General features: G+C 41.8%; 2 protein-coding genes across 2 annotated transcripts; one reads left to right on the forward strand and one right to left on the reverse strand.

Annotated features, from left to right (window-relative positions):
- Positions 1-965: 965 nt before the first annotated feature.
- On the forward strand, positions 966-10,744 carry cracr2ab (calcium release activated channel regulator 2Ab). The gene is made up of 17 exons (XM_070853597.1): positions 966-1,129; positions 2,277-2,388; positions 3,186-3,375; positions 3,496-3,642; positions 4,679-4,769; positions 5,196-5,291; positions 5,612-5,799; positions 5,998-6,069; positions 6,262-6,310; positions 6,410-6,492; positions 6,873-7,452; positions 7,550-7,688; positions 8,175-8,256; positions 8,909-9,023; positions 9,495-9,596; positions 9,792-9,868; positions 10,076-10,744. The coding sequence occupies exons 1-17, from the start codon at positions 974-976 to the stop codon at positions 10,161-10,163; spliced, it is 2,367 nt and encodes a 788-aa protein (XP_070709698.1). The 5' UTR covers positions 966-973; the 3' UTR covers positions 10,164-10,744.
- A 227-nt stretch (positions 10,745-10,971) lies between these two features.
- On the reverse strand, positions 10,972-21,937 carry prmt8b (protein arginine methyltransferase 8b). The gene is made up of 10 exons (XM_070853600.1): positions 21,860-21,937; positions 20,998-21,216; positions 19,520-19,675; positions 18,719-18,782; positions 17,421-17,563; positions 17,015-17,102; positions 15,124-15,239; positions 13,362-13,512; positions 12,274-12,395; positions 10,972-11,515 (listed from the first exon to the last, which is right to left on the reverse strand). The coding sequence occupies exons 1-10, from the start codon at positions 21,926-21,928 to the stop codon at positions 11,432-11,434; spliced, it is 1,212 nt and encodes a 403-aa protein (XP_070709701.1). The 5' UTR covers positions 21,929-21,937; the 3' UTR covers positions 10,972-11,431.
- Positions 21,938-23,928: the final 1,991 nt, after the last annotated feature.

Consider the following 23,928-nt stretch of genomic DNA (forward strand, 5'->3'; position numbering starts at 1 on the left):
TAAAGAAAGGCCAAAAGTAGATTTTTTTATCTTTCACACTTAATATTTAAAATAGTTTTTGATATCAATCTTACCCAGCACAGAGTAGCACACTCGAGGCCTGTGGATAAAGTCAATTTATTTGTGTTCAAGTAGTCCTTTGATTACTAAGAGGAGTGTAATGTGTTTAGTGTCCAATTTTCCAGCTCTTAAACGTTTACTTTTGTTTGGAAAGATGAAATCCAGCGTCTTGCAGGGGAATGAAACAAACCATTCCCTCAAGTAAAGGTTAGGTCAGAATCACGCATCCGGATCTCATGTTTGGCTTTGCTTCTTATTTAGAATCTCTGACAAGACAAATGGCTGCCCAGCTCCTAATGGAGCAAACAAGACAGTGCTTCAAACCCTCGCCTGAGTCATGAAATTGTGATGAAAACAAGAAACCGCTGTGAACACAGGGGATGCATTGAAGCTCAGGCTGTAGCTGTGACTCTGCCTCTTGGTAACGGCTCAGGAAGTTTTGCGGGCATTACGCTGTCATGGGTTCTGTATGGCGGGGTATTAAGATAATCCTTTACACTGTGTTTACATACCTTCTTATGCGTTGCTTATTCCTGGTGCATTAGAAAAGGGAAGTACTAGTAGTTTAGTAGTACGTGTGGTACAGTTGCATTAGTGTTCTGATCACTTGTGTAACACAACATTTACCCACTAGTTTTCTTTAAAAAGTGCCACATTTCCTCATGTTTTAGTGAGAAGTATTGTATTTGTACCATTTCTCTTTCTCACAGGAGCCTGGAACCAGTTTTCAGTATATGTATAAGCAAGAAAGACCACCGATCTCATCACCTGGTGCCATCTCGTTATGGCGACTGTGAGAGCCCCAGAGCACTGGATGCAGGGCCAGTGAGGCGGCCTGATGTCTGATTCCACACCTGACTGCCTCTGAAATACACGCTGCTGACACACCGTGTGCTTAAAAACAGTCCCAGGCATGGAGGAGGAGGAGGGCCGGGTGAACGGCTTCAGACTGCGCACAGAGCGGAGGGGCTCGGACTGGGGTCGAATCGCCCTGCTGGACAAGACCAAGGAGTTCTTCCGCACCTGCGACGTGGAGGGCAAAGGCTTCATTACCCGCACAGATATGAGGGTTAGAGAGGGAGGCAGTGTGTCTGTGTGTCTGTGTGTCTGTGTGTCTGTGTGTGTGTGTTGAAGTGGGATTGAAGCAGCAAAAGTTAAGAGCACATTTGTAAAGTCTGCACATTATTGCAGATTTAAGCTCTCCAGTTTATGGAAGATATTGATGGAGTGATATTAGAGCCACAACTAAGGACTGTTTTCTTAAGGAATAATCCTCAGAACACTTTATTGATTACCCTATAAAATGACAAGTTCTTGGAGCTCAAAATATGTCTTCAAAGTGCTTTTATCATCCAAACAACCCAAAGATATTCAATTAATTTATATATAAGACTACAAAATATACATTATGCACATTTTTGCCATTTTCCCCCAATCAATTATCAAAATTGATGCCGTTGAACCAACAATTTCAGCTCTACACAGTTTTCGTAAAAGCTGGCTTGTTTTTATTAGAAACACATTCTTTAATGTCTGGCATTCTTCGTTTTAAAATGCATGGATGCTCTGCGAATACATAAGAGCCTCCACTAAGTAGAACAATAGGTGAAGAGGACACGCTTTTATCTGTAGCATAATTTAGTGTCCTGTGGTGCAGTAATGACAGCGAACGGCAAGCAGGAAACACTTAGTGTCATATTTGCCGTTTTCTCTCGATTCTGAGATTTTTGTTTTTTTTTCATGTTATACAACCATTGTTAAAGAAGCTCTTCGCCCACTCAACACGCTCAACCAGCCGGTGAAGTGGCAGAGTAGCACCATTGATGGAAATGTTTATGAGTACAGGAGCTGCTCAGTCACACACACTCGATTTCTCTAGCTGAAACGAAGAACAATACGCACAAGCCTCTTCGATGTGCACACAATGTCCGGCCTTGTGTTGTCACTTAATTAGGGCAGGGCCCTTGTGAGCGTCATGCCTTTTGTTGCTGTTGTTTGTGTCGAGGGTTACCAAGAAAACCTCTGTACGTTGACACATAAAACAGCCACTTTGTGCCGGCGTTTATTCTGCGCTAGGTGTGCTTGAGTCATGACAATAAGGAGCCAGATTTAAGGCTCAACACTTGTGTTTCGTGTTGCAGATAATTAATGTTCAGCTCAGCTCAGCTCAGCAGCATTTAAATGTCCTGTGTGTTTATGTTTTTTTTTTTTGGCAGAGGCTCCACAGAGAGCTGCCTCTGTCTGCAGAGGAGCTGGAGGATGTGTTTGACTCCCTGGATACAGACCGCACTGGTTACCTCACGCTGGAGGCATTCTCCTCCGGATTCAGTAGGTTTCCTGCTGTCAGAGGTCTTCAGCTTGATGCATGCAGTTAACTTTGATAGAAAGTTTTAACAGAATTCAGTCTATCAACCCTGGGGGGAAAAAATGAGTAATGTCAAATATATTACAAAAAGTAATGATCGACTCCAACTCAGTCATTTTCATGGAAAAGAATTTGCATGTTGTGTTTGTTTTGTTTTTAAAACCTATACATCTTTAAAGCTGGCATATGTAATTTTAGCCAAACAGAGGCTAAAACAAATGAAGCCTACAGGATAATAATAAATGCTAAAAGGTTGTGTAATAGTAGTGTAGGTAGTGGTAGGAATAGATAGTTTAAGAGTCATAAATTCAGTGAGCTGACTCAGTGTTGTCAACTACACAACAATGTCTATCTGTAGTTTGCCGCCATTAGCTACTGGTCATACCAGACCAAGTAAAGCTGAAGCTTTAAAAAACCTGAGTGTACGCAATCAAGCAAAGCTGCCTTTTCTACTTATAAGTTCCCCTGTTCATTTGTAAGAAGAAGAGTGTGTTATTTATTTTTTCCAAAGTTACAAAGTCACCCTTTAAAATTATTAGCATGTATCTCTCGAGGTCTGGTTCATAGCAGATTATGTAGCTCTTTAGAGTGCCTGCTACTGTCCTGCTTTATTTAGTACTTTTATCCCTCAAAAGTACAGGTGAACAGGAAAGATGATATGTTTTATGATATGTTTTGGAAATTTACTATCAGGCTCAAGCTAATGTCCAGAGGTGTTGTTGTAAAAATGCTGCTCCCACCCCATGTGGGTGTATCTCAGGTCAGTTCTTGCATGGGCGGAGGATCTCTGTGGCTGACGACCAATACCAGGTTCCCAGCCCTGTCTTTAGGGCTAAGGAGGCCCTTTATCAGAGTCAATGGGAGGCCAAGTTATCAGGAGTTGAGGACGAAGAGGAACGGCACTTCTGCATGCTGCTGGAGAGTCTGGGGGCCAGTAATGTGTTCGAGGAGTGAGTGTAAACACTGCAAACTCTTATGTGTATATATATTCTTTGTTGTGTTTAGCTCATGAAAAATGCCGTGTGACTTGACACAAGAAACCTGTGTCTTCTCCTGTTCCCTCTCTGCAGTTCATGCGAGGTGCGCAGTCTTTGGGCCCAGCTCAGGCGAGATGAACCTCACCTCCTGTCCAACTTTGAGGAGTTCCTGGCCAGGGTCATCCACCAGATCAAAGACGCCCACCAGGAGAAGAAGGAGATGGAGAGCGCCCTACAGAGGTAGTAGGCCAGGACAGGACACACATGTACTCATGGCTAAAGAAGAGTATATGTGTGGAAGTGTGGAAAAATGGACTATGGAAAAAAAAAAAAAAAAAAAAGACGAGGAAGGGAGGGAATCAATGTGGAAGGAAAAAAATTGCAATTGCATGCAGAAGGAGAACAAAATGTAAAGAGGGATTCAAATATATGTGGTGTTTATTTACTGGTGTAACAGTGAATGTGGATCGTGGGTTAAAAAGGCCATGTTTCTAAATTAACTCCCGCACTTTTAAATGTTTAAGTAGTGTACTGCATGTACCATGTGAAGCAAATGTTCTTCTCCCTCGTTAGCCACTTAAAGAGTCAATGATGTAACGGCGGGTTTGTGTGCATGTGTTTATATTACTGCCCCATGCCGGGCGTGTTTGCATGGATTTACCTGTAATTCCCTATAGAACAACCCCTTTATCCGTGTCAAATGACCACTAATCTGGAGGCACACTCTGAAGTCTTACCCCCCTTCTGCTGGTGTGGAAATCGATTCACACTCACACACACAAAGCAGGAAGAAGTATGCAGTAGTATATAATTTGGTCAGTATATTTAATGCTGCAGATTCACTCCCATATTTGAGGTTAGGCGTCTAATTGCAGGTGTCCGTGTGCACAGGATGTCAGTGTGATTTAGGCTGTTGGTAAGACGTGTACGGTAGTTTTCTCATGGCACTGCATGGTACCGTGTAACAGCTTGTTATGCTTTAGACTGTACTAATTGGCTGTTTGGGTCTTAACAATTGTCAGAGGGAATGTAAATACCACTCAGTACTCTTTAATATGAAGTTCAGTTGCTGTGTGTGTGCAGGTGTGTGTGTGTGTGTTCAAGTATTTACATGTAATTACAGATACAGAAGGAATAATATCACCTAAGCTCAACCTAAACAACACTGCTGTTCTGCTCCTAGATATTATATTATGTCACAGCACATCTGTCGTCGTTCCACCAGTAACCTTGACGAGTTAACATGTCTAACGACTAGTCCTGTCCCTCTTTGCAGGAAGGCTGCAACACATGATAGTGAGATCCGTCATTTATACGAAGAGATGGAGGCGCAGATCAAAACTGAGAAAGACAGGCTGCTGCTAAAGGTACAAGAGCTCAAACTACCAAAGCAGCACATCTTCTTGGAACAAACAACTGAAATCAGTTCAGTTCTTTTCAAAATGTTGACATTGTTTTAGTAAGATGTTTAAAGCCCCCCCCCCTCTTCACTCTTCTTATTGGTACTTCATGTTTCACTGTGCAAAATGATGCGTGTGCAGAGTTTGGCATTAGAAGGCTGTTTTCACATCCAAATACGCTTCTTAGTGCTCTTCTTCTTACTTCAAGGCTTGTGTACAAGATGATTTGTGACACCACAACTAGCTTGGAAGCCATATAATCACAGGCTGATATGCCGATAAGTTATTATTGTTCAAAGCGCAGTACTTTTGTGCATGTGTGTCTTTAAACTTGGTCATGTTCCTGCTCCTTAACCAATCGACCTTTAACCTTTTCGTCCTCTGGCCGTGCAGGACTCTGAGCGCCTTCAGTTGCGCAGCCAAGACCTGGAGCTCCAACTGTCTTCAAAAGAGAAAGAGCTGGAACATCTTTTCCAGAAGCAGAAACGGGTTAGAGTGTAACACATACAGCACGTCCCATGACTCAAGTATAATTAGAGCAACATCCACTGACGCAACATTGAGATATTAAATATGCCTTTGTCTTGGCCAAGGTGTTGAAACTCTTACACTAAAATATTAAAAACATGAAACGATAGATCCAAGAAAAACCAAGGCCAGAAATGTGTGTTTTTGTGGTTAAGAGGGTCGACGGTATTAATCCTTCCCTTTAGTTAATTAAGTGTTGTAGGGAGGGGTTTAAACAGCACCCACACGGTCCCATTTCTTCTGTAGATATACACTATATTTCCCTCTCCTTCCTGCTGCAGTTAGAGCTCCAGTGCAGTGAGCTGAGCAGTGAGAAGCAGGAGAGCCACGTGGAGAACGTCAAGCTGAAGGTGACCAACGATGAGCTGACCAGAGCGCTGGACAGCACCAGCCAGGAGCTGGGACTGGCCCAGGAACAGCTGGCAATGCTGCAGGAGCAGGCTGCCCGGCTGCACCAGGAGAAGGAAATGTGGGTGTGCAAACCTATTACACACATCTTAGTACAGAATGTATTAATAAGAGTGTTTCTTTGCTATAGCTAATTCCCACTATCCAAGATAGATTTGATTTAATCGAACCATAAACCCTTTAAGAAGTGAGGAGTGCTTTAAGACTACCAAACATACATACTCACTTGTACTTGTGTTGTCATTCTGTCTTGTTTCAGGGAAATGTACAGAGTAACTGAGGGGCTGCAGAGGGAGAAGCAAAGTCTCATGAAGCAGCTTGACCTCCTCAGGTATGATTAGGACATCCCATGAGCACAGTTCAAACCTAGTTGTTTGTAATCTTTTTGGCTTCAGGTTCAGTCCTAATTGGCAAGCCAGGCACTAAGTTAAAGGGAACTCAGCTGGTCTCCACGCTTCTTAGTGCATTCTTCTCCACCGCAGGTTCCATCTCTCTCACGAGCTTCTCTTTTCTATCCCCCCAGAGAGATGAACAAGCATTTAAAAGACGAGCGAGACATATGCTGCGGTGTAGTGAGTATACATGTTGTATCGAATTCCATTGCAGCAGCGCTACCTGATTGCTTAAGCCCCCCTTGTAACACAAACATACGTCCCCTTTGTTTAAATAAGCCCCGAACTTCACTCAGAAAGAAGCAGAAGCAGAGAGCGGGCCTCGCCAACATATTTGATGACGCCAGCCAGCCGGCAAAAAGGTGATTCACTCATCTTAACAATGTGCTTTAAGACAAATCATCTCTGTCAGAGTGTTTCCTGTGTGACAAAGAATTTCAACCTCAGTGTGATGTGAAAATCATGATTCAAATGAGGAAAAACAGAGGATATCTGATTCTAAACACTTACAACAATCAACTAAATTAACATTTTAGATTAGATGAGACTAAAATCAGAAATTTTTTGAGCACTTTGGCCTCCAGATTTTTTCATCTCAGTCAAGTGAATTGATCCAGTATATCCTCTGTTTCTCCTCTGTTTTTTAAAGAGCCCCACTGTTGGTGGATGGGTCCTACCAGTCTCTGGAGGCCTTGCCTATAGAGCACCTTCAAATCGTGTTTGTTGCTTCCTCCTCCTGTAGTGAGGACGACACCCCCGCACCCTCCTCTGCAACCACTGCCAGCGCCCCCGCATGTCAACAACGCCCTGCAGCAAAGAAAAACTCCGGCTTGGCCAACGGTTACGCCAACCCCGCTCCAGTCAAAGTCCACGATGTGAAGGCAAAGGCCAGAAAATCGCTCGGGAAGATGGCCGCCACTAAGAGGGTGACGGGGAAAGACAGAGAAAGAGCAAAGAAAGTGGAAATGAAGAAGACGGAGGTAGAGGAGGAGGTCTTGGACGCTCCTCCAGAGGGGTGGCCCCTCCGTCGAGTCATCTCCATCGAGGAGGACCACCTGCCCCACCTGCTCCAAGGAGGGCCTCAACTTTTACTGCATCAGCTCAGTGAGGAGGAAGACGAGGTGGACGATGAGGAGGAAGAGGAAGCTCAGACTGACGTTGAGACTAGCGTTGCAGTGGGAGAAGACCTCTCTGCCACCCCACCCTCTAGTCACATACCTGCGTCGGCAGAAGGTCTACCGGCAAGGAAATCCTGCTTTTCCCGCGCAAAAAAGACGCCCACGTCTCCAAGAGGACAGCCGGTCGGGAAGGAGACCCAGCAAGTATGTCCACAGCTTTGGAGCGTCAAATGTTTTGACCTGTGGAAGGAATGTAGCAGATAATAAATATTAACTTTTGCCTGTGGTTTATCCTCTTCAGAAGGCAAAAGAAGGAGCTCTGTTTGTCCCAGACCGTCTGTTTAAAGTGGTCCTGGTTGGCAACTCGAGCGTAGGCAAGACATCCCTGCTACGCTCCTTCTGTGAGGGCTGTTTCCACCCCTCCACAACTGCTACTGTGGGTGAGAAGAGAAACATTGTAATAATGTTGTAATGCATGTGTGTACAAAAGTGTCGGAGGCTGTTTTGAACAAATTCGAATGGCGCGTGTGTGTGTGCGTGTGTGTGTGTGTGTGTGTGTGTTTGTGGATGCTAACAGAGTATCGGAGGGTGACTTTGTATCACATGAAAGGGCTTGTGAAGTCACACTGCCTGTCTAAAAGCCCTGGCACACATTGCACTGCAGATTATGTCACTTCTGATGAATTTTTCTCCCTGCTTTCATCTTTCCCAATCCTCACCCCAGCCTTGTTATCTCCACTTTGTTCCCCCCTTCTCTCCTGAAATAAGATACAGTCAGCATCGCACCTCACGAGACCCCCTGGTGGCCATTTGTCATTCTGTCAAAAAAAACAATGAATATGATTTAAGTTTAGCCGCATATTTCTACTGAGAAATTACTAATTTATCCTGCTTTTATTATGTTGATCTTGTTGTGGCTTGACCAGGCATTGACTACAGTGTGAAGACACTAACCCTGGACAATATGCAGGTAGCCATGCAGCTTTGGGACACGGCAGGTCAAGAGAGGTGAGATTCAGTTCATTGTTTTTGACAGACAACAAGTGAAGCCATAGGATACTTTAACATGAAATATAACTTTGATTTGCAAGTTGACAAAAATAATGAAATCAAAGTCAACATGTAATTAATTGATGTAATTTTGAAATTGTCATTAATTATTGTTTACCTATTGCTACATACCCAAGTATGAATGATATAAAGTCTACTGTAATACACTGGAAGTATATTAAAACTTTAGTAAATGCATTTGAAGCACATTATTGTTGTGTAATTGCAAGAAAAATATATTAAATGTTTCACTGTACTACTTTAAAGGGCGTTACTGCTCTAGTAGTACTTAAGGATACTTAATGTATTATAAATATACTTGTAAATAATACTACTAGAAGTTTACATTGATGTATTTTACCTCAGTATACTACAAAGCAAGACATAATAGGGTGTAATTGGTAGTCATTTAAAATCATGAATTGAGTAGTTCAAATATCAGCACTATTACTTTGATGTATGTTGAATGGATTGATGGAAGAATGTGTAATAGTAAATATATATTTCAATACAATATTACAGTAGGAGTATTTAGTTGCACTTAACATATATAATGCTACCAGTTGTGTACAGTAGGTCTATGTGGTGACAGTCAAACTCTTTGACACAGGTACCGCAGCATAACCAAGCAGTTCTTTCGCAAGGCAGACGGTGTGGTGCTGATGTACGATGTGACCGTGGAGGAGAGCTTCAAGGCTGTGCAGCCCTGGCTCACCAATGTCCAGGTCTGACCTTTAAGCCAATGAGGTCCTCTGCAACTATTTTCAGTGTTTTCAGGTTTATATGATTTGTAGCCTTCCCAAAATGCTTAGCCAGTCCTCTGAGGAGTGTTTTTTGTGCTACTACATTTTTATTGTCCACTAAAAATTCTTTGTCAAATCTTCAAAGTGGGACTCCAGCAATTGCGCATGTTAAAGACATGTTATCAAGTTTCATTATGTACTGTAGTGTGGGATCAGGTGGTTTTAAAGCTTGACTTTATGGAAGTAAATCATTTTAACTTGTCGTAGTAGGAAAAGCGGAGGTGTTACTGATAACATTAGCAATGGCTCCGCTCATTCCAAGTGTCTCAGTGAGCCATGACAGCTAGCCAACACTCATTTTATGATTTACACCTGCGGTTTTCCTGCTGTGACATGTCAAAATGTCTTCTGCCAAAAGCGCCATACTAAATCATTGAACTACCCCGTATTCAGGAAGCAGCGGGAGAGGGGATCCCCATCCTCCTTTTGGGCAACAAAATGGACATGGATGAGGACAGGCAGGTGTCGTTCAAAGAGGCGGAGCAACTGGCCTGTGTGAGTTTAATTCAAAGCTAATGGATCATTTTATTTTATGCTCTCAAGTGCAGCGAGACTGTTTCAAGCCCATTCTAGTAAAGTTGACTACAACAGCTGCTTTTATACCAACACAAAGATGCTGACAGTTCTGATCACAACCATCAGTGTGTCTTGAGTTTGTTGAATTTGACTTTCTGTGCATATCCCGTGTAGGACAACAATGTGATGTTCTTTGAGGTCAGTGCCTACACTTCCAAGAATGTGATCGAGTCCCTGACACACCTGGCCAGGTAAGATCAAGGCTGTGAATCAAATGAGCGTGTAAAGCAATAATAGCTGTCGAGGAAGAATCCAGACAGAAACACTGCGGGGCATTCATCAGATGCATGATAAAATTACCGGGGAGTAGAAGGCCTTTTGTACTTCAGACAGGAAATTGATTTGTGGTGGTAACACCATTACCTCATGTGGTGCTCTCTCTCTCTGTCTTCACTCAGAGTTTTAATGGAGCAGGAGGACAGGGTGAGAGACACAACTGTCATCCTCACTGCTCAGCCCGTAAAGAAGAAAGCCTGCTGCAAGTGAAGTGTACACTACATTTACAGAGTTATGGGTCACTTTTGGACATTGGATGTGCAGTATTTTAAGACGACAATGAAATCATTCTTGGATCTTATCACTGAATGAAATTCTGTCTTTCAACTAGCAGTCTTCAATTTGTCCCAGAAATGCACGACATGTTGAAGTCGACATGAAGGAGTGTGTTGCCCATGTGAACATGAGACAAACTGGCATGCTTAAAAGGTGATAGTCCAAGGAACAGCTTGTTGACAGTAAAACACGAGGTGCTGCATCATTTCCTGTATATAATGCTGCCAAATCACAGTAGTGCTGTCTCTAAGCTCTAATATAGAAACTATTACAAGTACGTTTCATAAAATGATAAATGTAGTGTAGCTTTTTCGTAACTTAATGTGAGCTTTAAAGTCTTAATTTCTCTGTATTTGTCTGGTGTAGCATATTAATGTAGTTACATTTCATGTTCTGGCTGAATCTGAAATAAATTATTCGGAATTCATTGAAATAGCTGTTTGAATGGAAATCACGTGAGAAAAATTTGAGGTGATTCTTTGATATTTTATTCATCATCTTGTTCATCTTTTTTCATCGCCTTTGTCTGATCTCCAAAACAAAGTGGTACATGACATATTGCATCAGTGTTTGTTACTGTTCTGAGGCATTGTTCTGTTTTATCCTGGCAGCAAGGTACAATTGTTCAGAATTATCCTCAATTAAAGAAATAAATCACATCTCACACATCTTTCTGATTTCAATGAAGCAAAAAACCTTCACATGCAAATAATAAATAATAAAATAAAACACAATTGATTACTCTACTCGCTATACAACTATACAGTGCATAATAAATCTTGACAAATGACTAAAGGAAAAACAGATAATGACTATTCTGTAACCCTCTTGGCATCACGCGGATCAATGCTTTTCAATTAGTTTCACTAACGATACAAACACTCAGATGCTTTTCACTTTATACTGAAAATAACACAATCTCCAGAAACTAGTGGGAGAAAAAAATGAAACCATGTTCGTCTAGGATGTTACATTCAATGATGTGCCCAAGTCGATCAAGTTGGTACAGGTGATGGCACTATTGCTGATAAACTTGCCTGCTCTGATGACATCATTTAGGCGCTGGCATGATGGCATCCAGTCAGATGCGTCTGGTTGCCCTCGCTGGCCAACTGGAATGCTTGTTGGAGAGCCTTTGCCATCCCTCTCCTCTCCAAGTGTGTCCCGAAGGGCTGAGGGTAGTTGGTTGGTTGTTGTTGTTCCTAGCGCATTTTATAGTCATGGGAAATGGCGGCCTCACATAGTTGTCCTTTAAAGTCGAGCTCCAGAGTGAACTCCAGGTCACGCTACATAAGAGAAAATGGGTGCATATACTCACATACATTGCTTGACTACAAAATTCCATTTCTAACTACTTCACTGATTTTCAGTGGCGAATATAGTGTTGACATTGTTGGAAATATGCTTATTCACTTTCTAGCAGAGTTAGATTGATTGATTCACTTCTCATGTCTGCAGGTAAATATGAGGCTACCGCTCGCAGCCAGTTAGCTAAGCTTAGCACAAAGACTGGAAATAGGGAAACTGCTAGCCTGGCTCTGTCTAAAGGTAATGAAATCTGGACCTGGACTATTTCTTATGGCGTATTCACATTACATCAGAAAAACAAGGGCCTTGTGCTGCACATTACTCATTGACAGTGCAATGTTTACCGCTCAAGTGAAGCTTCACTAAACTGAGCCACCTTAGTGACGATGCAAACGTTGCTTGCAGTAGATCGCAGAACTGCATCTGCATGCTGATATTTTGCCAAGCTAATAGGTCTATATTTTTGTATGGTTCTGATATAAGGCCAGTATGAGCTTTAGAGGTGCTTGCAGCTGGAATTTTCTACCTTAGGACAAACCCAGGCTAGCTGTTTCACTGTTGCAGTCTTGCTGTAGCCTTACATATAAAGGTACAGATGTGAGAGTGGTATGAGTGCTCCCATCTAACTCTCAGCCAGAAAGAGAATAAGCATATTTGCCAAGATATCAAACTTTTTTCACAACTGTTTCAATCTTAACAAATGTGACAAATGTGTTGGTGTGATCTTGAGTCTTACCACGTTCTTCTCATTGGGCCGCACAGTAATACTGCCAAAGATCTCCTCTCCCTTCTTGACAGTTAAATAGTCCTCTAAGTAAAACACTGTCTGCTTCCAGTGTGTGCTGGGAGCATCTGGAGCTGAGGGAGAGGACAGGAGGAATGGGAGGGAGGAAGATATGTTCATGAGCAAGGGGGAAATGGGAAAAGGAATGAAAAAGAACATGATATATAGAGTGTAGAAGATAAGGTGTAAGGAGGTTTAGGAGGAAGGAGAAGTTAAAGGATTTTGTAAATTTTAGAAGTTAAATTCTAAAATGTACAAAACACACTTATTCCAATGGGCTCTCAGTTTTTTTGGACATGTTAACACTGAAGAAAATTTGACAGCAAAGCTGCTGATACTCACTGACCCAGTGGGAGAAATACAGGGGCTGATAGGAGAGAACTCCCTCACTGATGCTCAGCCTCAGGCCCAGCACTCGGCCAAACATAGAACCTCCTCTACACAATATTATGTAAGCACTGGATGCATGAATGTATTAACATAAGCTTACATAACAGCTAAACTATCCTCTCTATAATAGGCATCCTCAACGCCACCTTACCAGAAGTGTTTGGTGATTCTGGCTCATGTTACTCCAGCAGAGTGTAGGCAAGAGCTAAGATGATGAAGTGATGTGGCTTCTTTTTAATTGGTGTTGATTTGCTGCTCAAAAGTGCTTGTGCTCAAGATTTCAACAGAAATTTGTAATACTTGCTGATATTTCACTGTAGGGTAGGTCAGAGTGCAAAAACTAAATCTACTAGTTGCACTCTTCATGTAAATGTATGTATGAATTATTTTACATTTCAATTTCAAAGCATTATTCTATCGATTGACTTGCTCTCAGCTCAACCAAAATGTTTTATAAGATCTTTTTGCTGTAATGTCAAGATTGGACAAATCCCCAATTATGTGTATGATATTACAATGACCAATCCGCTTTTTCCCTTTAATCCAGAGAAAAGTGAAACAAACTGAGTGGCTCACACTGTGGGTAAAAAGGAAAATATATGGCCTGTTGTAATATGGGTGAACAGACAGACTGTGAAGAAAGTACTAACCAGTGGAGAAGCCAGTCTTTTTGTGACACTTAGTGAACTCGATGTTGAAGTAGGTGACCAAGGCGTGGACGTAATCGTTGCGCTGGATCTGCAGACAAAAGGCTGAGGTGAAGGACAGGTCCTCTGGCTTCACTGTATAGATATCCACTTCCTGGGAAAAGGGTAAAAGAAGAATTATTGAGCTTCATTTTATTAAGACTGCTTCCATGATATTTTGGGGCTTTGTAATTCATGAAGCGTCATGTGTGAATAGCAGCGCAGTACAACAGCACGCCACATGTACAGGGACATACACACGAGATGTCACCCCCCACTTGCCATCTTTCACATACATGCAGTACATGTATATGCCAATCCTTCTTGATTACTCACCATGATTTTTGTGCATGTGTGAGTTTATGTGTGTGAAAGCCCACAGGTTGAATCACGGCTGGCAAACGAAGCCTCCTCGCAGTACACATGCTGTGTGGGTGTCCTCCCTCAAGTCCACGAGGGAGGGTGTGTGTGTGTGTGTGTGAGCCAACACAGTGTCTGTGTGTTTGCTCCAGTCTATATCAAGAACTGCCTTATGAATATGGCTGTAACTTTAAGTATCACATTTTGTTACCAGGCAGGCATCACATTGGGTCCAGAATAGGAGTGGAGCAGGTGTGTTTCTGCTTTGCATATAGATTATGTTATATTTAAGAGCATTGGGAGAGACTTTACTCTGCACCGTGCTCATCTTCCCTGGCCTATTGGGCCACGGATTGCTTGGCCATGTGGCGTCAGCATGACAGATTGTGATTTAACACCTCTGTCCTTTCCAATGATACAAGGCCAGTAACATATACAGCAAATTGTAGGAGGAGAGAAAAAACGTCCCTGGGAGTCAGTTTGTAATTTTAATGTGCGAGGAATGAGTGGCAGTTTGGATTGAGACAGGGCAAAGAGGTTGGCAGCACAAGGAGAAGGGTGAATAACCCCTACATGTATACATGTGAAAGAGATTCAGACAGTGAGAATTAATTTTCAGACTAACAAGCTACTAACTAACTAACAACCAACCTCCATCCTACCACACAAATCACCTTTTTTGAACACAAAAGGAGGGCTGATGCTTATCCAAGTGATGGAGAGCCCATTTAATTTCCACTGGTGAGTCAAAGCCTGCTCTTGTGTGACATTTCACCATCACACAGAGGGAGAGACAGAGTGAGACTACTGAGGCCTGACATTGTTTACATCAAAGAATGTGACTGAAGAAAAAGCGAGTAATTAAGAGGAAATGAGTGAGAAATGAGACTATGAAATGATATGGGACAAAAAATTAGAGAGAGGAATAACTCAAAAACTCAAAATAGAAAAAAAAGCATGCAATGATGCAGAGAAAAGCAACAGTGAACAGGGAAAAGCAATGAAAGGAAAGGCAGAGGTAGAGGGGACAAACAAAACAAGCTATCGCCCCCTTGTATGTTCTTATCTCCTGTTCACTTGTGAGATGAAAGACAAGCCACTGTTGTACCTTCAAGCAAGGAAACAGCTGCAGACTATTACGGCTCTCCAGAACCCTCTATTATCTCCAGAAAATAGTCTCAGCTGATTGGGAATGTTCAGACGCTTGGGGATTGATAGCTGTCTCTAACTGTTATTAGGAATTCATGTAGTGGGCAGCAGTGATGTGAACACAAGTGATGAAAAACTACTTAAGGTATAAACAATATGGCATGAAAGACAACTACCTTCATCATGCATGTATTTGCATACAAGGACACAGACCAACCTTTAGGAGGCAGGCGTTAGTCACCACCTGCTTGGGATCTACCACATCCACCAGAGGCTCTTTGATGGCCACATTGCGAATGCAGCTCATGTCGAAGCCATAAACGTTTTCCCACCCTGAGGATACACAAACATTAACCTTTAAAGTACAGCACCCATATGGACACAAGAGCACACAGAATTTTTTCAGATTTTCTGAATTTTCATATATTTGCAAAGCTCTGTTCTCTACACAACTGCTAAGCTGTCAGCACCAAAAAAGGGTAGCAGAAAAAATAAAACAAAGTGCTGAGCTCTTGCTGTCTTTCTGTCTATCCAGCACCCTACGTGGAGAAAGACAGGCCCTCCTGAAAATAGACTCTGGCCTCCTCCACCTCCTCCACCATGTCTGCCATGCTTTTTTTATTATAATTTGGGCAGGAAATACACCAGGAAGGCTTTCCCTCCCCCTTTCCCTCACTCCTCCACTCCACCTTTCCTTGTCAGGGGTCCAAACACTAAGTCTGAACGATGAGAAGGTGGAATATGCCACTGACGCAGAGAGAAACTAAAAATACGAGTACGAGGGTACACTAAATTCTTTTGGTGTGCATGTAACAGAACAGAGAGGCCACCTGTGCAGTAAAAGGAAACTCAATAGGAGTTATTAACCCAGATTTGATAAGTGCGAGTGTGAATGACACCTTTAATATTGGAGCTTTGATCTGGATCACAATGTTAAGCTCAGCACTCCTACTGTGATAGCTATTTGAACACATGGAGTGTTAAGGGCAGAGAATGTACTGTAGGGTAAAGGAGCCTCACTGGTTTAAAAACTTTTGGTAATGATTTCTCACAAGGTGCATTTCACACAGGGTCTCAATTTTGGAACAAATGGCTTTATTTATGGTTATTAAATACTTTGTATTAGTTTATATATCAGTAACAAGGCATTTGTACATATAATTTTCTGTTTCCAAGTTGTGAAAATTCATTTTGGCTGTTGTATAACCTAGAACAACTTGTTTGTCTTTAAGCTAAAGTTTAGATTAGCTATACATTTCGACACTTCCACGAAAGGCCTGCTGACCAAAATCCACTTATCAATTTGTTGTTCGTTGTTGACACTTCAAACCCGAACCTGATGGGTCATGGAGAGACTCTTTATTATCAACCACCATTACTGATATTAAGGACTGCAGGCGTGATGGCTCATTAAAATGTGACAAACCCATGACCTTTTATAAATGACTTACTAATTTCTCACAGTCTGATGTAATACATCAGCCGAATAGATTTTTCACAACCTGGAAACCCAAATGTTGTCTTTATTAATGGCTTAGTGCTTGTCAGCACCTAATTCATATTTCTATATTAACAATGGATTAAATTGCTGTGTTTAATATAAAATGGGTCACTAATAGCGATGAACCCACCCAGCTTTGCAATTCTCCTCAGGTCTATGGAGCATTTTAGCATCTTTTAGGTAACTGTTATGGTTTTACAGCTGGCAACGTTTACATTTTTAAATAGTCTCACATTTCTCATCAGACACAGGCCCATTGTTTACTAACTTCAAATGAATGGTAACGTTTCTTTGTGTCTGCTATGTGTTGAAATAGGTAACTATTTGCTAACATAGTCGTTGTATCAGCTTTATAAGGTGATAATATGTCAGCTTGTTTTGCTTGTTCCCTAGATATCAATTAATGCAAGTTTAATAAAGAATCCGTTAGAAATGTTTTAGCTAGAGAACCATACTTTTTTCTAACTTGAGTTTGAGTTTGCCTTATCTGTATAGTGGCCATTAATTATGCACTACACAGATGAGAGGGAGACCGAGACAGAAGAAAGCAATGATGTAGCAAAAATGTGGGAGAAAAAAAGCCGGTGCATCTGCCATAAGTACTCACAATGAATCTTGAAGTCTTTGTACTGCCTGTCTTCAATGGCTACCACGTAAAGAGCTGCTCTGTCAGGGAACATCAGGCCTCCAGGTTTCTGAATGCAAGAAAAGCTTCAGGAATCATTGCTCGCACACACGAAGGCCATTCATCACCTTTATTGTTCACACACCTGGCATGTAATATAAGATCACATGTGCTGAGTTTAAAGCCTGCCGGCAGCTACCGAGTTTAATAGCCAGATCATTCAAGTGTGATCTTGGCATCTGAGCAGCAGACACATGCAGTAAAAGGTACAGTAAATCCTCTACTCCATCACTGCCTGGTGTGTTTATGTGTCAAAAGCCTTATTTGTCCATGCAGCTACACACGCACTAAGCCAGCCCTCCCCAAGCCTCCAGCAGCACCATCATACCAGCCACTTGTCCCTGGCGAAGATGACGGTGTTGAGCATGGACTCATAGAAGAGGCAATAGCCCATCCACTCTGAGATGATAATGTCCACCTTCTCCACAGGCAGCTCCACCTCCTCCACCTTGCCCTTGAAGATGGTAATGACTGCGGTGTGGAGAGCAACAAAACAGCAGGCGACAAATTACTTCACGACATCTTCAACAAATTAATGCTAATCGGACAATGACTCTATTCTCAAATGACACTGTTTTCATGCCTTGGGACAGCTGTAAATTAGTTAGCTTAATTACTGTGCTCATTGCATGCCTAAGTGTTTTATGCATGAATTTGATTTGTCTTGTTTTCCCTTTCACAGCCTAACCTTAGTACTATCTAAGTAAATTATCAAAGTAAATTGCATCTGGTAATTACATAATTCATTTATTTGTAATTGTGTAGAATAAGTGGAGCTACAGCGTACCGTTTACAACTTAGAAAAGTATTGGAAGCAATTGATAAACTACATTAAAATGAAAAATGCGTACTGTGCTCTACAATATTATGCAGGGTCCTGTTCAGGTCGACTTGGTTAGATCCATTCTCTCTCATTACTTTATGTAATTTGTGAGAAAAATTATGTATACTGCAGAGTTATTTATATTACTAGACAGAGAAAAACCTAACACAAAAACACTTTTAACACCTCTATGGAAAAAAAAGAATGCATAGAGCGTGTAGATGTTTTCTTCTTAGACTTCACCACCTTAAAGGTGCTGTAATAGTAATGCAGCCATTGTGTTTTCTACTTGTTTATTCCGAAGCAATAAACAACATTGCATCTAATTTCCCTGGATGATTATTATTTGTCTTTATTACTGTATAAATAATGGCTTATACATTAAAGAGTTACTACTGACACTTGGGTATTAATTCTTGTTTGTTTCGCTACAACGGCCAGCTTTAAATACCTGAAACGTAAATATAAAAGATGGAACAAAAACCGGCCAAATATCAAATGGGCAGTTATGAAACCCACCATCTGTTGCCAGTTCCCCATCTGTGAAGTTCAGGGTGGCATTTTACAATGGTAATCAGCACCACTCAGGGGATTCTGATTGATGGCAGAGATTATGGTTATTTGACATCAGAGGGAAGCTGCCTGTTAACCATCAGAGCTGTGACTAATATAGTCAGGTGTGACGGTAATGATGGAAATGTGTATATTTTTCATGCTACTTCTAATCCCGATGTCATCGCACTGTGCGCAGATGGATATAAAATATACCTGTCTGGTAACAATGGACATCCACTTCAACTTACCATTGTGTAGGTGATTTGACTTGATGATCTTCTCTGAATATTCGGATATACTTGAACATTCAATCTGTAGGTACAGAGACAAAACCAAGGATCTGTTGGATGTTTGTTGCAGTATCAACATTGTTCATATAATTTTTTAGATGACAGTTTTCATTATTTTAATAGTTCATTAAAATATTTTACATTCCACAGTTGGACAAAAAATAATCATTTCCTCATCAATAGCTGTGACTGACAGTGGTGTTGGCTACCATTTCCCTCCCCATACACGGGAGGTTAACCTTTGGAAGGACAAATTTAATCAAACCCTGCTAATCCATCTAAACGGTAATGTCCCTGGTTGCTCATCTCAGATGGTGTGCACCATGAAAACTAATACATCATTTTGCCTTCCCATTTATAAGTGTAATACAGTATATAAATCATACATAACTGTGGGAAGCACTGCCAATGTATAACCTGTGACTTACAGTTGTGCTCTATGGTGAGCCACATTTCTCTTATTGCCTCTGTGTGTAAGATTGTCTGAAAGAGATTAACCACTTCTGGACACAAGATGATAGCCCTTTCGAGGAATTTAAAAAGGCAGGGTGTGTGTGTGCATGATTTGGTGAGGGAAAAGGCCACGAATGAGAGATATTGCGATAGTGGAACCTGATATGGTATTCATTCTGAAAGGCTGCGCGGCTTTTCTCTCTCATGCAGATTTAAACAAAAGACACAGAGACTTCTAGATGACTCGAATGAATGTAAAATGTGGAGCATTTGTTTGTGGCAAAAGGGTGTATCTATCTTTCTCACCCCATACACATGTTTAGCGCCGGCATTGGCAGCAAACATAGAGAGGATCCCCGTGCCACTACCGACATCCAGGACGATTTTGTCCTTGAACACATGCTTGTTGTGGTACATGGCATTCCGGTAGGTCAGTGTCCGCACCTCATCTTTCAGCATCTCCTGTTTAAATTAAAACAGAGAGTTCAAAGCTTTGATACATAATGATTTTTTCAGTCTTGAATAACATGCAAACCACTACAATTTCTATGTTGAACTGATAAATAGTACCTGAAGAACACTGTGATACATACATAATACATATAATGTTACATGATGTGTAATACATTATGCTAAAAGCAGGAGACTGGGAGGTGAATACCTCTATTCCTATTTTCCTATAAGTATAAATGGCAGTATTTAGGCCAAAAGCCTTTGTGAGAGTGGCAGAGCTTCTTGAAATAGACAGGAGTACAACACAAAACCTTTGGGGACCGCCTGATAACCATCTCCCCAAAGCCCATTCACACATCCCACTTTCCGTGTCTTTCTTGCTTTGCACTTTTCTAATCAGGACACTCCCTTTGTCTGCAAGCAGACAAAAACCTGACCCACATGCTAAATATGGACACTATTTAAAAAGGTCTATATGTCCCCAAATGTTTCCACCACCACTCCTTCACGGATCAAGATCATTTGCAAGGGTACAACTCTATATTCTTGTTAAGCAGTTCACTGTAGAAGGCTGTAAAAGACATTTTCATTGATTATTTTCATTTGCACACGGACAATGACCATGCGTCTGGTGTCATTAGTGCCAGGTGGTAATGGAAAAGCCTCCTCTTTTGTTACCTGGGAGACACCAATGCAGATAATTCAGAAACCCTCCATTTCCCCACACAATACCATTCTTAAAACTTAAAGCTTGGTTGTTCGTAGGCGGTCACTTGTCTCTGAGGGTTATATTTGGAAGTGATTTTAATTTGAGGGAATAAGTAAGCTGTATTTTTTTTATATTGGAGACGCTATTAGCAGCTTTGAACTTCAGGCTTATGAAAGATTTTTGTGTTTCATACTTTGTTACAAATCTGAAAGCACTGGAGGGCTGAGGACTCCTCTTAGCTTGTATTTCTGTTTTGCCTGGATCTTTGTTTTGTTGTTTTTAGCAGATGTTTGGGCTTCAACTTGGCACTTACTGTTATTTTAGAATTGATTTTCCGATCTAACAAACTGAGGATGTGGAATCAATTGCCTGTAAGCTACGTATCTCGGTTATGGATAAACTATCACCTATGCCAGAATATTTGGATTTTAAGATTTGGATCACTATCTAATTCAAAGCCTATCTGTCCATGGTGTTAAATCAGGTTTTTGACAGTAAGCCAGACTAACGGGATTGAAACTCCTTGGCAAGTTCAGGAGCATCAGGTTGGACAGAACAGGAAGCATCTGGTGTAATTCCATTACCCATACCAAGCTGCTGTTTGTCGGCCTGGCCTGCCTACCTCATGGATGCCAAAGTGGGCATAAGAATCAAAGTAGTAGTCCCGTGATGTCATTTCCTCCGGGCTGATGAACTTGGCAATCTTGCCTCTACCAGGACAGGTGGCCAGGGCCGCTACATGTGGCGTATGGGGGATGCAGGGCACATGGTGGCTAGTAGGCACTGGTTTAGGCAGTGGGGAGGGCTGCGCTGACTGAGAGAGGGGGGACGTGACAGGCTGCTGCCGCTGTTAAGGAGAAATAAAAAAGAAATGAAAGAAAAGAATTAGTCAAAAAGGGTGTTTTGAGGAATGTCTTTCAAGGACAGAAACTGCAGAACTGCAAGCGTCCCTCTGAGTGATTTTACATTCATTTTTTTACATTTTGCATTTGGGAGAATATGGGGCTGCTAGATTCAGAGAATAGACGAGAGCGTGTGATCATATCATAAACTGTCACAAATTCATGCAGAAATCTATTCTTTGCCTTTACAGTCTGGAGACTCAGAGAAGAGCCGCCAAAAGATGCAGGTTCCGTTTCAGCACCAAGGACAGCGGACATGACCACGTTCAATACGTCCATGCATCCAAAGCTGACCATTTCACCTAAATGCATATTTTCTGCATGCATTATCATTACAAGTGCGATTACAGCGGTCTACTTAGATCGTCCGTAACATCTGCAGGACACTGGGAAATGCACTTTCCTTTGCCTGCACGCCATCGTAGTGCAACACTGGTTCTAAATGTGGCATCGATGATTACAAGAAAAACAAACATATACGCATAATGCTCAAGTCAAATGCATCATCAGCATTAAAAATAACCACACTGACAGGGTCCCGGTCCCGCTTTTGCCGGGTGCAGGACATCACAAGGTCCCTACCTCCGAGCTGTCCGCCTCCGCCATCTTCCGCCGTAGCAGCAAACAACGCGACGAATGCCTCAGTCCCATGAGAGCCGACGAGATTTAGGCTACAACTCTTTTAAGTGTATAGTAGGTCTGAAATCTCAACAGAAACGTGTCACAAATAACACTTAAGCCACTGGGTGTATATCTGTAGTAGACGTGGGGGTGAAAGTCATCATAAGGAATTGACACACAGTTCAGAACAAATTTAAATCCATTCTCCGAGAAAAGTTGTGAAATGGATTAGAGCGAGGTGAAACGTGCTGTAATCCATACTGTGGGTGTGACACAGGTTGTTTCGGAGAGGGCAGTCTATTGGCTGTAGAGGCTTGTAAAAGGTTGCAGGTTTGAGCCCAGCAGGAGTCAGTGTGTCCGTGACCACCCGGGCGCTTCACTCAGGTGTCCTCCCGCAAGACCTTGAAGCTCTACACGCATTTTAAACCTCTGGGTTGCGAGTAGCCGAGAAAATGTAAAGTGTCACCCACGGCAAAAAAAAAAAAAAAAGGCACCCAGTTGCGCACCAGACGCAAAACTCCACACCAGAAAACGCTCTCTTCTTCTCTTCTCTCTTCTTCTTCTCTTGGAAACACTTCACATCTCAATTCTTCTGTTCGTGTGCGCCGTAGAAAGTCCTCCGCGTCACCCCGAGGGGGCTTTTTCCCGGAGAGAAAGTTAAAAGGGGTCCAAACTGTAAGTATACACCGCCGTTACACACCAGCCCCTCGGATGACAGGAGACAAACCGTGCTAAAAACATTCAAACAGTTATCAAAAAAGGAACAAATCTCTGCTTCCCAATAGACTGAAGCCTCCTCTCACTAGACTTTCCCGCAGAAGCAGTGTGCGGAGCCAGCTCCCCGGCAACCAGAGAGCCTCTTAGCCACTCGCTTATATAACATAGGTGTTTCATACTCTACACTATGTTCATTTCGTCCATCTGGTAATTTACGCTCTTGAGCTGCGGCTAAATAAAATACAGGCCGTGTAATTTACAGAACAAATACTTACTGCTGGCCATTTCCGGCGATACTTTAATATAAATTGAACCCAGCAGTCACAGGTGAGCAGTTTTGAGTTTTACAGCAGCCAATTAGCGTAGAACTCAAGTCAGCCAATTAGAATCGAGGACCAGTGGTGTAGAAGAGTAAAGAGCCAATGAGCTTTCAGGACGCACTTTTTGTTCATGTCGTAGTTGGCTTGTTAGTTGAAGGGGGTTAATAAGTTTGTCTGAGATTACACTGACCTGTAGGAGACATGACAATAAGCTAGTTAGAAATAATAGAGGAACATCACTTCCAGACGATATGAAAAATATATAGAAACAGAGCATGTTCAGTCAAATAGTTTAGCTTTTACAGTAAGGTAGGCTAACCAAACACAGACCTAAACCAGGGTGACTCTCCGAGTACATTAACTTAAGTACTGTTCTCAAGTACATTTTTGAGGTACTTGTGGATTACTTCACTGAGCTGCTTTATTCTCCTACTATATTACATTTAAAATGGAAATATTGCACTCTTTACTCCGCTACTACATTTATGTATCACATTAACATTGTTAAAGCCAAGACTATGCAGCAATATATTAAGTAAATCTAACTACAGCATTAACGTACAATAACAACAATGCTATTTCATATCAAACCTGAGAGGGGTCAGTGTACATGAGCAGGTTTAACCCTTGTATGGTGTTCGGGTTTGTGAACCTGATTTCATCCGTTTTCATGTTCTTTATCAAAAGAAAAATTACACGATTAATAATTTCAAACTCAGACTCATCAATATGAGCCAAGGCCAATGAGTCTGAGTTTGGAAAAATAATTAATCGTATCATTTTGCTCTTGATACAAAAATGAAAACGGGTCCCACAGACCCGAACACCATACAAGGGTTAAGTAATTTTTTTTCTACCTCTGTGTTTCTACTGAAGCAAAATGTTTCAGCGTAGGACTTCTGTTTACGAAGAAGTATTTTTTACTGTGTGTTATTGCTACTTGTCGACCTACCTAACATAACGTGACCTTGATGGATTTTCACATTAATGACA

The sequence above is a fragment of the Pempheris klunzingeri genome, chromosome 22, assembly GCF_042242105.1.
Source record: "Pempheris klunzingeri isolate RE-2024b chromosome 22, fPemKlu1.hap1, whole genome shotgun sequence".
Classification (NCBI taxonomy): Eukaryota; Metazoa; Chordata; class Actinopteri; order Acropomatiformes; family Pempheridae; genus Pempheris; species Pempheris klunzingeri.